The following is a 15,525-nucleotide window of genomic DNA, read 5'->3' as shown; positions in this document are numbered from 1 at the left end:
CAACCTCCCTGCAGGGAGCTGTGAAGAGCAATGAGATCTGCCCTCAGCTTTCTCTTCTCCAGCCTCAACACCCTCAGCCCCTCCTCATAGCCCAGGTGCTCCAGGCCCTTCTCCAGCCTCCTTGCCCTTCTCTGGACACGCTCCAGAACCTCAGTGTGCTTGCAATGAGATCTTTCCAACCTGGTTGATTCTATGATTCTTCAGTAACTTTTGGGCATCACACAGTAAGTGTGATAAACTGAGACTCTCAGGAAGAGTAAGTGCAACATAAAAATGGGGAAAAAAAGTCTACATGATCTAAAAAGAAAGATTTGAGCTTTAGAGTTGCATACTGCCAAAACAAGGCAGCTGTGTAAGAACTAATGTAAGAACATGGCACCATACTTCCAGTCTCTGCTCTAAGAGGAGAGCAATAAACTACTCTCTATGCTGCTGTAGAAATGAAAAGTATTAATAACATTGAGAAATAGGAAATTTAGGCTTTGGGGGGGGGGGGGAAGCCCTTTTCAGTCTTAAGGACCGTTAAGCCCTGGAACATCAATATATGGATGGCTTTAAAGAACAGATTAGATGTTCATCAACATTAGGGAGAGTTGATTGTCCCTTGGAGCAAGAAGATGAATTAGTTGACCTAATCCATCCAGTTTACAACAGAATATGCTTCTTGTACTTGTTAACTCATGAGGAAATGCCTGCTTGTTTAGTGCAGCAGTCTGGATCTGATTTTTAGGCTGGCTTTAAGCAAAGGAATGTTTGGATTCTTACAGGTATGAGGATTTCAACCTTTTTCAATTTGGGAGGAAAGAATTCAAATGAAAGTAACTTTAACCAAGATACAAATTGCAATTGATTGTTGACATAATCTAGACAGATGGAGAACTCAAACAAACCTTCGAAACTGAATCTCCTAGTGCTCTACATCGGGGCCAAATCTAGACAGCAGAAATGAGAAAGAAAGGATGCAATGTAGACACAGAATATCAAAAGGAGCACTCATGTCTGCAAATCACAAAGCATTAATGACTTTTGAATAGATACAGAAGGCATAAAAACTCACAGCAGGCAACTACTGCAGGCCATCAGAATACTGTTTCAGAAACATCACCCCAAAATACTGTAGGCTCATGTGTATTCTGAGCACAGTGCACAGGTTAAATAGTAAGCAAGTTCAGCAATAAATATCCACACTTGCATATGCAAGAGGTTTGAAATACTGAGACAAAATCATCCTGCAGAAGAGAAGAGCCCTGGGGCTGTTTAGTCTGAAGAAGAGAAGGTTGAGACCTGATCATTGTCTATAAATACCTGAGGGGTGGATGTCAAGTGGAGGGGACCAAGGTCTTTTCGGTGGTCAGCAGCAATAAGCCAAGGAGCAATGGATACAAACTGGAACAGAGAAGGTTTCACTTCCACATGAGGAGAAACTTTAGAGTGAGGGTGCCAGAGCCCTGGAGCAGGCTGCCCAGGGAGGTTGTGGAGTCTCCTTCTCTGGAGACTTTCCAAGGCCACCTGGATGCATTCCTGCGTGGACTGCCCTGGGTGATCCTGCTTTTGCTTTTGACTTGATCTCTGGAGGTCCCTTCCAACCTCTAACATTCTGTGATTCTGTGAACTAAACCTGAACCCAAAGTTCTCCTTTCTTAGTGAACAACTGTCAACAAAAAAAAACCCCACCACTAAAAAACTACCATTGTCTTCAGCTCAACACTCACATAGCACACATCTGCGCCAGCAAATAATGCAGCCAGAGAGAAGTGCACTAGTGAAACAAAAAAGTTGGTCCTGAGGGCCTGACATATATTGTATATACTGCTGACTACAGTTAGCCATGACTAAAACACCTGATGTCATGGACTAGTTGCCTATCAGTGAGTGGAACACGTGCAGAGCACTCCTGCGGTATCTCTTCCAGCCTATTTAGATCCATAGGGAATCCAATTCATTCACATTAAGACTGCTCTGCAACACAGAATCACAGAATTAACCAGGTTGGAAAAGACCCCTAAGATCATCAGAGTCCAATCAATCACCTAACACCTTCTAATTAAGTAACCCATGGCACCAAGTGCCTCATCCAGCCTCCTCTTATACACCTCCAAGGATGGGGACTCCACTACGGCCCTGAGCAGCCCATTCCAATGCCAATCACTCTTGCTGGGAAGAATTTCTTCCTAACATCCAGCCTGAACCTGCCCTGGCACAGCTTGAGGCTGTGTCCCCTTGTTCTGTCACTGGGTGCAGACACCAAAGCATCCTCAAGTGGGGACACTTAGGAAGCAAACTTCAAAAGCACACTCCCCATCCAAAATAACTAACTGATGGCTTGCTACATGTTGATGAAACAAGCTGATATGGGTGTTAAAAGAAAGTCAATGTAAAATGGTGAGGTAAACAGCAAAAAAAAATTACAAGGAGATGGACTGAACAAGCAAGAAAATCCTACAACATGTTGACAAGGTGTGACAGACTGCAACTCCACAGAAAAAAAAACCATCACAGAATTGTCAGGGTTGGAAGGGACCTCAAGGATTAGCCAGTTCCAACTCCCCTTCTGTGGGCAGGGACACCTCACACTAGATCAGCTTGCCCGGAGCCATATCCAGCCTGGCCCTAAAAACACCCAGGGATGAGGCTTCCACCACCTCCCTGGGCAACCTGTTCCAGGGTCTCACCGCCCTCATGTTGAAGAACTTAACATCCAACCTGGATTTATCTACTTGTAGTTTTGCTCCATTCCCCCCAGTCCAATTACTACCTGACAAGCTGAAAGGTCCTTCACCAGTTTACTTGCAGTCCCCCTTCAGATATTGCCAGCAAGAGTGGTCCTACCTCCTTGTGCATCCCAAGTGCCACTGGAGGCAGAAGACCACAACTGTAAATTATTCAGTCCCTGAGATTTGGTTTCTATTTCACAAACAACTTATACCAGTAACAGTTTTCAGTTGCAATTAGTACCCTGCAACAATAAGATTTTCAACATTTCTTCACTGACCTCTGACTTTGAGCTCTGGAAGTATTTTCTTGCAATGTGGTAGTTAATTAGCACTGTACTGAAAAGTGATTTTATTCTTAAGGAGGGCTAACAAAAAAGATGGCAAGAGTATGGGAAAATATGTAACTTTTTAATCTGTTATTTGTTGGCCTGCTTGATTACTATTTTTTACATCAATATAACACTTCTGAGGCTACAGGTCAATTCTTTTATTACTAAATGCAGCACAGATGGCAGACACCAAAAATAAAGTCACACAAATAACAAAGTGATGCTGATGTTGGCACCTGCAGGAAACTCAGTGTTTATCAGACCAGGCATTACCCACAGACTTATTTGCTTATTCTAACACATTTGGCTGTTAGGACTTGACTTTGCAGCACTGGATTGATGTATTTTAGCTTCAGCTTCTCTTGTGCTGAAGAAAGTAGCTTTAGGCTGCGAGTGCAGAACATCACAGCCTTTGCAGAAGTGCTTGCTGTACCAGGCTGTGCTACCCCAGCAGTTCTGGTGACAGGCAGCTGTGTCTGCAGTAAGTTGGGGGTTGTTTGGAAGAGACAGAGTGCTGCAGTGCAGGGGAGAGTGGGCAACCCTGTCAGGCAGCTCTGCTGCTGGGCGCCCTGCCCACTGCCTCCCTCAGCTTTCAGAGAGGCTGCTGTGCTGGCCTGTCTCCCAGGAGGGCTGGAAAATGCAGCAGGGGTTTCACACCTGGCAAATTTAAGCAAGTGCTGGTTTGTTGAGATGGTTAAGAGTATCACAGAATCACTGAGGCTGGAAAAGACCTCTGAGATCATCAAGTCCAGCCTGTGGCCTAACACCATCACATCAGCTAAAACAAGTGCCACATCCAATCTTTTCTTGAAGACCTCCAGTCACACTCTACCACCTCCCTGGGCAGTCCATTCCATGATCACCCTTTCCGTGAGGAAGTGCTTCCTAACATCCAACCCAAACCACCCCTGGCACAGTGTCAGGCAATCAGTCAAGGCTGGAAGGGACCACAAGGATCAGCCAGTTTCAAACCCCCTGCCATGGCCAGGGACACCTCACACTAGATCAGGCTGTCCAGAGCCTCATCCAGCTTAGCCTTAAACAACTCCAGGGATGGGGCCTCAGCAACCTTCCTGGGCAACCCATTCCAAGCTCTCACCACTCTCATGCTGAAGAATTTCCTCCTCACATCCAGTCTGAATCTCCCCACCTCCAGCTTTGCTCCATTCCCATCATATTCACTACTGATCACACATCACAGGACATTAGGGATTGGAAGGGACCTCCGGAGAGCTTCCAGTCCAACCCCCTGCCACAGCAGCACCACAGAGTCTAGGGCAGGTCGCACAGGAACACATCCAGACAGGGCTGGAAAGGCTCCAGAGAAGGAGACTCCACAACCTCTCTGGGCAGCCTGTGCCAGGGCTCTGGCACCCTCACTGTTTCTCCTCATTTGGAGCCAAAACTTCAATGTTACAGTTTGTATCCATTGCTTTTTGGCTGACCACCTAAAAGAGTTTGCCCCCCTTCACTTGACCCCCACCCCTTTTTGTACACATTGCTCAGATCCCTTCTCAGCCTTCTCTTCTTCAGACCAAACAGCCCCAGGGCTCTCAGTCTCTCTTCGCAGGGGAGATGTTCAAGTCCCCCACTCATCCTCTCATGGCTCTCCTTCAACTGCTCTGATTTCTGCCCAGTCTGTAAAATACCTGAATTCTTTGCCAAAGAAATACTGACCTGCTTATCAAGCACTGACACATAAGCATAGTAGAAATCATAGATAAAGCATTCATGGATAGTCTGCTTCACTTCCCTACTTAAGATTGCAAGGTTTGTGATGACTCAAGGCAAAGGCACTCATTAAAAAGGAAGCACTGCATGGCATGAGCAAGATCTAATCTCATCTAAGGAGCTATCATTTTATGCCTAAACTAGCAGGCCCAAACAGCATCCAGATGATTCTGGTAGCAACATTTCCATTTCAGTTACCAGTGTCAGCCCTGACTGCCTGGAAGTGTATTTCCTAGTGAGAAAAAAAGGTAAGCTATAGGAAAACTTTTAGACTCTGAAATGAAATTATGTCATAAGCTAGCTATTGCTACTTTCAACTTGTAAAAACTCTTCAAAATTTAAGACATGACTTGAGCAGCCTTACTTGGAGGAGAAGAAATCCTTTTAGAACTCAAAGAAGCCAAAGTAACAGGTCACAAGAACAACACATCAGTAAGTGCTATGAAAATTGTTTCTTAAAAGGCAGAAAAGTATTTTTTTCACACCTTGTAGATAGGTTGTCAATGTTTGGTTGGTTTTTTTTTTTACTTAGTGGGTGAAGAACTATTCCCTGATATCATTTGAAAAATAAATCAATTTAAAATAATTAAAACTCCACCTGAAGTGTTAAAAAAAGTTTAAAAGCTGAAAAGCTCCCAACCCAGTCAAACACCGGTGTACAAGTGATGACTGTACCATATCTGAAGGTAATGCCTCTTCAAGGAGAGAAATCCTACTGCAAAGTGAAAAATAGGTTCTCAAGTCTCTAAACATTCTGCCTGCAGTAACAGTCATAGACTCAAGCAGGTTGGAAGAGAGCTCCAAGCTCAGCCAGTCCAACCTAGCACCCAGCCCTGGCCAACCAACCAGAGCATGGCACTAAGTGCCCCAGCCAGGCTTTTCCTGAACACCTCCAGGCACAGCGACTCCACCACCTCCCTGGGCAGCCCACTCCAATGCTAATCACTCTCTCTGCCAACAACCTACTCCTAACATCCAGCCTATACTTCTCCCAGCACAACTTGAGGCTGTGTCCCCTTTGTTCTATTGCTGGCTGCCTAGGAGAAGAAACCAACCCCCACCTGGCTACAATGTCTTGGAAAGCAGCAACTTTTAAGATCAGAATCATTAAGATTTCAAAATGAAGAAGAGAAAAGCAATTAATTGTGGCCAGTGTGAGGGTAAATACTAAAAGATCTTCAGACCTTCCCTAAAGGGAGTATTTAAAGAAGCCATTCATAGAATGGTTTAGGTTGGAAGGGACCTCAACGATCATCTAATGGGCATCAACACTTCCCACTAGAACAGGTCACTCAAGGCCTCATCCAACCTAGTCTTGAACACCTCCAGGGAGGGAGAATCCACAACCTCCCTGGGCAACCTGTGCCAGTGTTTCACTAAGGACATTGACAAAGAACTTCTCTCAGAACTACTCAATTTCAGGGTGAAGATCCTAACTTCTTTATTTTATCCAAACATCTACCTCCTTCTTTTCAATATCAACACAAAGACAGAAAAATTCAAAGTGTTTCAAGATCCAGAAAAGTGAGCATTTTTCACCCCAGCTATCCCTAAAACTGGACCCAAGTTTCAAACATCAGTCTTTATTAACTCCCTCAGAAAACTCTGAGCAAATTCATTTGCAGTCTCTCAATACTGTTATCAAAATACCACCACAGTCACCACCTTTGTTGTGTTCTCACACACAGAACCTTAGCAGAATTCCTGCTGACAGACTGTTTGAAAACGTGGTTATTTTCAAAAGGTTCTCCTAGCTGCAGAATTAGTCAGAAACTCAAAGGACATAACCACCTTTGCCACTTTTCTCTTCTACTGTGAGCCAAATAAGAGATGAAAAGCAAGAAGTAATAAACAGCATACATACATTTAGCTATCCACGAGTGATCAAAGCTGCACAGATAACGGCAGTATTGCCACCATATGTTTCTTTTGATCAGAAAATGTATTACAATAATATGTAATATTTTAAGAGTTCATTAAGTCTACACTCAGACAGTTGTAATGCTTGATAGTGAAGGTGCAGAGAGGGAAAAAAAAAAAGCTGTTAAAAAGCTTTGGGAAAGAAAAAGTTTAAAAAGCTTTTGCAAAAATCCTCTTCCTTTTCCTGCTGGAAGAACATCTCTCCTTTGCCAACTACAGCAGCTTCTATGACCCATTTTGGCCACTGTTCCCAAAAGCTTTCATGGTTTCTTATTTGTCATTCCTGGTGTTTGGGACACAGACTTTCCTCCTCTCAAAGTCCCATTCTAAGATCCACTTCTGCAACGCTGCCTACAGAAAGAGTAGGCAAGTAAAACACTCATTCACTGTGACAACAACATGCCAAGCATCGGTTTTCACTCTGTACACTGTACTGCACTCCACAGGCTCACAGGATGTCAGGGCTTAGAAGGGACCCAAACAGATCATCCAGTCCAACCCCCTGCCACAGCAGAGCCACACAATCTAGCACAGATCACAGAGGAACACATCCAGACAGGGCTGGAAAGGCTCCAAAGAAGGAGACTCCACAACCTCTCTGGGCAGCCTGTGCCAGTGCTCTGTCACCCTTACACTCAAGAAGCTCCCCACTGTGTTGAGCTGGAACCTCCTGTGCTGCAGCTTCCATCCATTGCTGCTTGTCCTATCCCAGGGAGCAGTGAGCAGAGCCTGTCCCCCACTCCTGACTCCCAGGCCTCAGAGAGTTATAAACGTTTATTAGATCTCCTCTCAGCCTTCTCTTCTCCAGACCAAACAGCCCCAGGTCACGCAGCCTCTCTTCATCAGGCAGTGCTCCAGTCCCCTCATCATCCTTGTAGCCCTTGGACCCTTTCCAGCAGATCCCTGTCCCTCTTAAACTTTACCTCTCTCATCACACTGCAATGATTCCTCCTCCCTCAGTACATAAAATTTAAAATTGGGGATTTCATGTCCAGGAGTCACTTTGTGAGTCTCTAGGAACTCAAGGTTCAGTATTATCAGTATTCCATTGTGGCTGTATGCACCTGTGGTACATGCATGTATGGGATGCACATAAAGCAGAGTATCCTATTTACCTTTATATTCTGTAGTACATTTTAATCCTTTGCTGGTGCAACCTAAAACCTCTCACCAAAGCAATTCATGAAACAGAAGTGGAAAGCTGCATTTAAACATTTGTCTTGTTTTAAAAGGCTTCTCTCTGCAAATCTAAAGTCAAACACAGCTAACAGCCTATAGGAAATGTTTGTGTTTACACAGTCCAAGACAATGCTCACATTTGGTATTAAACAAATATATTTCTGGACAGTCATGGAGACAAACTTGAAGCAATGAAACTTTTTTGGAAGTCTGAGGGGATTTTTTTTAATTAAAAAGAAAATCTTGCCTCTATATGTCTTAAGCACATTAAATGCAAACCTGTCATGAAAGGGCATTACTGACTTGCAGGTGACATGAGCTTCCAAGTCATGCTTTCAGTCTTCCATCTATTTCTACATGTTCCACCATATAGGTGGAAATATTTTATTACTTGAAGGAATGGCATTTTTTATGGATGTCTGAAGGGATCTTTGAAATTATTTTCTTTAATTAACAAGAAAATTTAAGTCTCTGTGACAAATGCAAGTCTGTCATGAGAGGGTATTACTGACCTTCAGGTGACACAAACTTTCAAGTCATGTCTCTTCCATATATTTTTGCATGGTGCTCCATATAAACTGAAATACTTCATTCAGTAATGTAAGCATTGCCAATGCAGTTCTCATATACAAGAATGCTTTACCAAGGGGACAAAAAAAGGTCTCAGAATTATTTGGTTTGTAACTGTCACTACAAATGCGAGGAATACCTTAAGTAAGAACACTTGAGCAGACAAGCTGCACAGGGCATCTTCAACAGCTAAAATGGTTGAAGGTGGAAGATGCAAAAGCATAACAAAAGCATTGTAGACACAACATGTCAATGAAAGATATAATCAACAGCCCAAATGAAGTTAGAAATACACTTCTTAAAGATGAAAAGCAAAACTCTAGCGAGCCTAAGGCTGAAGTAGGGATATATAAAGCAACTTGTCACTGAAAACAGTCATGCACATCTTGAAGCTAAAGGAAGCCCTTCCTCACATACATTTTACATATTTGAAAGCATCTCACTATTGAAATGGGGGGAGGAGAAAGTTAATTCAACTTACATCTTTTTCTGACCGATGTGGGAACATCGATGATTGGCTGTAGTACATGTTCTCATCATGGTAGTCACCATCAACCCCCTCTACAAACTTCTTCCTTGAAGCACCAAACATGCTGTTTGTCACCTAAATAAGAAGAAAGAAATATTATATACCACATATCACAGAATCACAGAAGTATGAAAAAGACCTCTGAGATCATCCAGGCCAGCCTAGGACCTAACACCACCACAGCCACCAGACCATGGCACTGAGTGCCACAGCCAAGCTGGCCTGAAACACCTCCAGGAGCAGTGACTCCATCTCCTGGGCAGCCCATTCCAGTCTCCAATTCCCCTTTCCATCAGGAAGTGCTTCCTATCATCCAATCTAACCCTGCCCTGGCACAGCTTCAGGCCATGCCCTCTCATCCTGGCACAAGTTGCCTGGCAGCACAGCCTGACCCCCACCTGACTACATTTTCCCTTCGGGTAGCTGCAGAGTGTGCTAAGGTCCCCCCTGAGTATCCTCTGCTCCAGGCTAACTGAGTCCAGCTCCCTCAGCCTCTCCTCAGCAGCCTTCCCCTCCAATTCCTCCCCCACTCTCCTTGCTCTCCTCTGGCCCCGCTCCATCCCCTCAAGATCTGCCTTGCAGTGAGTGCCCAGAGCTGCACACAGTGCTGTAGGTGAGGCCTCCCCAGTGCCAGGCCACTGTAAAATGATAGCCCTGGTGCTGCTGGCCACACTAGTCCTGATACAGGCCAAGATGCCATTGGCCTTGTGTGCCAGCTGGGCACACTGCTGGCTCACGCCCAGCTGCTGTCACCCAGCACTGCCAGGTCCCTCTCTGCCAAGCTGCTCTCCCCCAGTCTGTAGCACTGCATGGGGTTACTGGGGCCGAAGTGCCCTTGGCCTTGTTAAACCTTGTCCCTTTGGTTTACTACACAGTTAGCATATTTGTAAACCATGTGTAGGGCCTGTTAAAAAGCCTGTTACTAACAACTGAAAAGTCCTCTTTGAAAGTATCTTCTGTATCTTGTCAACTTAATGGTTCCTTCAAGTGGCCTTTTCATGTGACAGAAACTCATACTTCAGAAAGGACTTCTGCAGGGAAAAGAGAGAAACTTCATGTTCTGGAGGGATCTTGGTTGTTTTTTCCAGTGCCATGACCTTTCAGTTAGGGTTATTTGAATGGCAGAAAACTAAAAAGCAAAATTCCTCACATTTTCCTCTCCTCAGTTTAACACTTCACATCTTAATGAAGGAAATTAAGGAATGTCCTTCAGAGCTCAGCCACCTCAAAAGAAATCATAGAATCACAGAATAAGCCAGGTTAGAAGAGAGCTCTAAGCTCAGCCAGCCCAACCTAGCACCCAGCCCTGGCCAACCAACCAGACCATGGCACTAAGTGCCCCAGCCAGGCTTGGCTGCAACACCTCCAGCCACGGCCACTCCACCACCTCCTGGGCAGCCCATTCCAATGCCAATCACTCTCTCTGACAACAACTTCCTCCTAACATCCAGCCTAGACCTGCCCTGGCACAGCTTGAGACTCCGTCCCCTTGTTCTGTTGCTGGCTGCCTGGCAGCAGAGCCCAACCCCACCTGGCTACAACCTCCCTTCAGGTAACAAAAGAAAGAAAAACCACTAAATAACCTCTGAAATGACTCCCACGGAGCATCATCACAGCTTTGGAAAAGCAGCTTTCCACTCAACTGTATGCACTCAGAGCTATGATTTAGTAAAAGAAAGTTGAGCTCAACCACACTCAACTCAGCACAGACTGGCAAAGTTATTGCAGATGGCCTATAAAACAACTCCTAGATTTATTTTACCTCTATTCCCAGAGGCACACACTCAGGCAGAGCTGCTACACCAGGAACTAGAAACTAAAGAAACAGCAACCAAGCAGCTGGTCACAGAACCTCAATTCATTAGCAAAGGCAATCCCTCTACAAGGTCGTAAACATCACTAAAGCATCTACCCCATGCAGTGCATATTTATACACCTGACTCTTATTTACATAAAAACATACACACACCTCTGCAAAGTTGCTAATCTATCTGGCTACGAAACAGTGTGGGCTGACCTAACATGTTAATGTTAAACCAGTGAAACAGCACACGCTGGTCAGTGCTGAGCAACAGCTTGTACCATACGAGGAGACTGCAGAGTGCAAGCAACAGGAGGGTAATCAACACGGAACTACCACCCTACAGTACCTACCTGCAAAAGGTTCTTTAACATCTTGAAAAGGAAGCTAAATTAGAGGCAATCAACCCTGAATATACATAACATACCTGCCAAAACACCTTTAACATCTTGAAAAGGAAGTTAGCTTATAGGGAATCCTGAAAAGTAAGGAAGCTAAGTCACAGGGAATCAACTCTGAACCACTACCCTATGTAACATACCAGCAAGAGGATCTTGAACATCTTGGAAAGGAAGGAAACCAAGTTACAGGTAATCAATCCTGAATTACCAGCCCACATAACACACCTGTAAAAGGATCTTTAATGTCTTGAAAAGGAAACTAAGTTACAGGCAATCAACCCTGAACATAACACACCTGCAAAAAGATCTGTCACATCTTGAAAAGTAAGGAAGCTAAGTTACAGGTAATCTTGAAAAGTAAAGAAGCTAAGTTACAGGTGATCTTGAAAAGTAAGGAAGCTAAGTTACAGGTGATCTTGAAAAGTAAGGAAGCTAAGTTACAGGTAATCTTGAAAAGTAAGGAAGCTAAGTTACAGGTGATCTTGAAAAGTAAGGAAGCTAAGTTACAGATAATCAACCTTGAACTACCACCCTACATAACAAACCTGCAAAAGGATCTTTAACATCCTGAAAAGAAAGCTAAGTTTTAAGTAATTATGAGAAGAATCATAGAATCACCCAGGTTGGAAGAGATCTCCAAGATCATCCAGTCCAACCTAGCACCCAGCCCCAGGGGCAGGTAACACCCAAACCATCACAAGCTGGAGAAGAGAAGACTGAGAGGGGATTTAATAAAGGTCTATAAATCTCTGAGGGCTGGGGGTCAGGACTTGGGGGACAGGCTCTGCTCACTGCTCCCTGGGATAGGGACAAGGAGCAATGGATGGAAACTGCAGCACAGGAGGTTCCAACTCAACACAAGGGGCAACTTCTTGACTGGAAGGGTGACAGAGCCCTGGCACAGGCTGCTCAGAGAGGTTGTGGAGTCTCCTTCTCTGGAGCCTTTCCAGGCCTGTCTGGATGTGTTCTTGTGTGACCTGAGCTAGACAGATCGTATGGTCCTGCTCTGCCAGGAGGGTTGGACTCGATCTCTTTGGGTGCCTTCCAACCCCTGACATCCTGTGAGCCTGTAATCAACCCTGAATTACTACCCAACATAACTGCAAAGGGATCTTTAACATCCTGAAAAGGAAGCTAAGTTATAGGTAATCAACCCAGGACCACCATCCTACCTAAAATACCAGCAAAATGATCTTTAACACCTTGAAAATTAAGGAAGCTAAGTTATAGGTAATCAACCCTGAACTACCACCTTGCCTAACATACCTGCAGCAAAAGGATCTTTAACATCTTGAAGAGGAAGCTGAGTTATAAGTTAGCTTGTGAAATTCTCAGAGACAAGATTTTGCATCTTCACTACTGACAGTATTAAACTGATTAATAAAAACCCCAAGCCCTAAAAAAAACCCAACAAATCTAAAGCAAAAAAATGAAAGAACCACAACATTTCCCCAAACAACCCAAAAAAGCCCCAAACAAAACATCAGGCCCACATAGGGTTTTTTTTTTTAAGTTATTTTGCAGGACCTTAGGCTCAGGCTTCAAAATGAAATTTTGAAACATTTATTCTGGTTGACTACAAGGAGAGTTACTTTCAGCTTGAAATCCTCTTATCCCTTACTGACACAAAATTACACTGAAATTTGAATAAGCCATACTGCATATCATCAGTTCAAGAAGGGGACACAGCTGCTTGAGAGAGTCCAGCACAGAGCCACAAAGATGATTAAGAGAATGGATCATCTCTCTTATGAGGAGAGCCTAGGGGAGTTGAGGCTCTGCTGCTTGGAGAAGAGGAGCCTGAGGGGGGATCTCAGGAATGGTTATAAAGAGTATGGAGCCAGGCTCTGCTGGGTAGTGCCCAGTGCCAGCACAAGGGGCAATGGGTGGGAGTTGAGGCAGAGGAAGTTCCATGGAAACATAAGGAGGAATTTTTTTTCACCGTTAGTGTGCCAGAAGCCTGGCACAGGCTGCCCAGGGGGGCTGTGGAGTCTCCCTCTCTGGAGATATTCAAGAGCTGCTGGGATGTGTTCCTGTGTGATCTGCTGTAGGTGATGCTGCTCTGGCAGGGGGGTTGGACTGGCTGAGCTTTGGAGCTCCCTTCCAGCCCCTGACCTTCTGTGATTTACTAGGAAAGATTTCCAGGCAGTATTTAATGACACAGGTGTGCTTCTATATCAGCAACAACTTAACCCCATGATTTCAAAGTCCTAGGAGTTTCAAGTCACCACTAAGGATGGGTTTAATACAGCTGTAATCACTAAATTGTCCTGGAACGTTCAGCTGAACAAACCCCTGCTCCACTACTGCTACGAGAAGGCTGCAGATACTTACACTGCTCATGTCTCAAAAGAAATGTCTCATCTGCTGCTCCCCATGTGAAGGTTAGCAACATCTTCTGCAGACAAAACTTGTGGGTTCTGGCATTTACAACAACTGTGCAAACTCGAGGTCCCAAATCACTCAGATGAATTCAGTTGACTTTCACACTTCTAGTGGAGCTTTCATTACACTCTAAGCATATCCCACTGTACTAATCCCCTTACAATGCAATTATCACCTACCAGATGGGATGGAGCATTTAACAGGCTAAGGGGATTATCCTGTCCTTTGCTGTGCCAGACTACAGTTGTCTCTAAGCACTGTGAAAAAGGATAGTGTGGTGCTCTGGTGAAGCTACCCCAAGTAATGAGAAGCTGAGCATCTCAACCAGCAGTTTAAGAATGTTTTGGAGCTCCTTTAAAACAGTAACTGGCATGAGAGGACTACTTCTGCTGTACAAATACCTGAGGGGTGGGTGTCAAGTGCAGGGGGCCAAGCTCTTTCTGCTGGTGCACAGCAATGAAACAAGGAGCAATGGATACAATGGGACAGAGAAGGTTACACCTCAACATGAGGAGAAACTTCTTTCCAGTAGGGGTGATAGAGCTCTGGAGTAGGCTGCCCAGAGAGGTTGTTGAGTCTCCTTCTCTGGAGACTTTCCAAACCCTCCTGAATGCATTCCTGTGTGAATTACCCTGAGTGATCCTGCTTTGGCAGAGGGGCTGGACTCGATGATGTCTGGAGGTCCCTTCCAACCTCTAAGGTTCTGTGATAATCAGAATAACTAAATTTAGTTCTGATAGAAAGCAGCAAGTCACTGAAGTATACACCACACCCTACTAATATAATACCTAACCCTGAACTACACTCTTCAGGAACTACATAAGGGGAACAAATTATCTTGTCTTTGACCCTGTAGCTTTTAATCTTATTTACACAAAAGCTTACACATGGCTGGCTACACAGGCTGTAAAGATTTCAGAGTCAGTGAGGGAAGGTCAGAACTTTCAGTCTTAAAAATATATGCTTGAAGCTGGTGCAAGAAGGTTACTATGTCCAAATATGAAGTCTACATACTGAAAAGCTGAAGAGATACTTCTAAACACTTTCAACTACATTTAAATTGTCTAAAAGCTTTCTGTATTAATAAAAGACAATGGTCAAAAAACTAATCAGGGTTATGGCCTGATGAAGTACACTGATGTTAATATGGAGAGCACAATCATTAAAAACAGAAATTAAGATTAGATTATATATTGATACTTGTTTGCAAGCCCTTTTTCTACACAGGTCTGTGCTGATGATAAGGCCATAAGGATGATCAGAGGACTGGAGCACCTCTCCTAGAAGGAGCGATGGAAGGAGTTGGGGCTGTTCAGTGTGGAGAGGAGAGGGCTCCAAGGTGACCTTATTGTGACCTTTCAGTATCTTAAGGGGGCTACAGGAAAGCTGGGGAGGGACTTTGTAGGATGTCAGGCAGTGATAGGACTGGGAGGAATGGAACAAAGCTGGAAATGGGTAGATTCAGACTGGATGTAAGGAAGAAGTTGTTCAGCATGAGGGTGGTGAGAGCCTGGAAGGGGTTGCCCAGGGAGGTGGTAGAAGTTTCATCCCTGGAGGTGCTTAAGGCCAGGCTGGATGAGGCTCTGGACAGCCTGATTTAGTGTGAGGTGTCCCTGCCCATGGCAGGGGGATTGGAACTAGCTGATCCTTGTGGTCCCTTCCAGCCCTGACTGATTCTATGATTCCATGAACTCCAAAGAGCACAATAGCACACCGCAGGCTGCGGCAGAAGAGGGGGAGGCTGGAGGAGCTCTGCCTGCGACCCAGCTGCACCACTGTGCCCTTTGAACACCTTCAAACCCTTTTTGCAGACACTGACACTCCTTTTTCCAGCAGCATTTCTGTAAGCAGTTCTGTGCTGCTCGGTGTTGCCAAGCAAAGCAGCCACGTGCAGTGCTCAATCTCTCCAGGCTCCCACCAAGGGAAGCAGCATAGGCACTGGAGGGCATTCTGGCAGCTGCTGCCA

The 15,525-nt window shown here is 44.8% G+C and overlaps 1 protein-coding gene across 3 annotated transcripts in view; it reads right to left on the bottom strand.

The window, feature by feature from the left end:
• Window positions 1–15,525, bottom strand: part of CNOT2 (CCR4-NOT transcription complex subunit 2) — a 93,075-nt gene that overhangs the window by 26,238 nt on the left and 51,312 nt on the right. For 2 of the 3 annotated variants that reach the window (XM_064165936.1, XM_064165935.1), the window contains exon 2: window positions 8,925–9,047. In XM_064165936.1, the coding sequence (XP_064022006.1) occupies window positions 8,925–9,035 (111 nt within the window). In that variant the 5' untranslated portion in view covers window positions 9,036–9,047. Of the gene's footprint in view, window positions 1–8,924; window positions 9,048–10,122; window positions 10,141–15,525 lie in introns of those variants that run through there. The other variant, XM_064165937.1, reaches the window with a different exon arrangement.

The sequence above is a fragment of the Pogoniulus pusillus genome, chromosome 27, assembly GCF_015220805.1.
Source record: "Pogoniulus pusillus isolate bPogPus1 chromosome 27, bPogPus1.pri, whole genome shotgun sequence".
NCBI classification, from domain to species: domain Eukaryota; kingdom Metazoa; phylum Chordata; class Aves; order Piciformes; family Lybiidae; genus Pogoniulus; species Pogoniulus pusillus.
The sequence above is the reverse complement of the archived record's forward strand: the minus strand, read 5'-3'. Positions and strand labels throughout refer to the sequence as shown.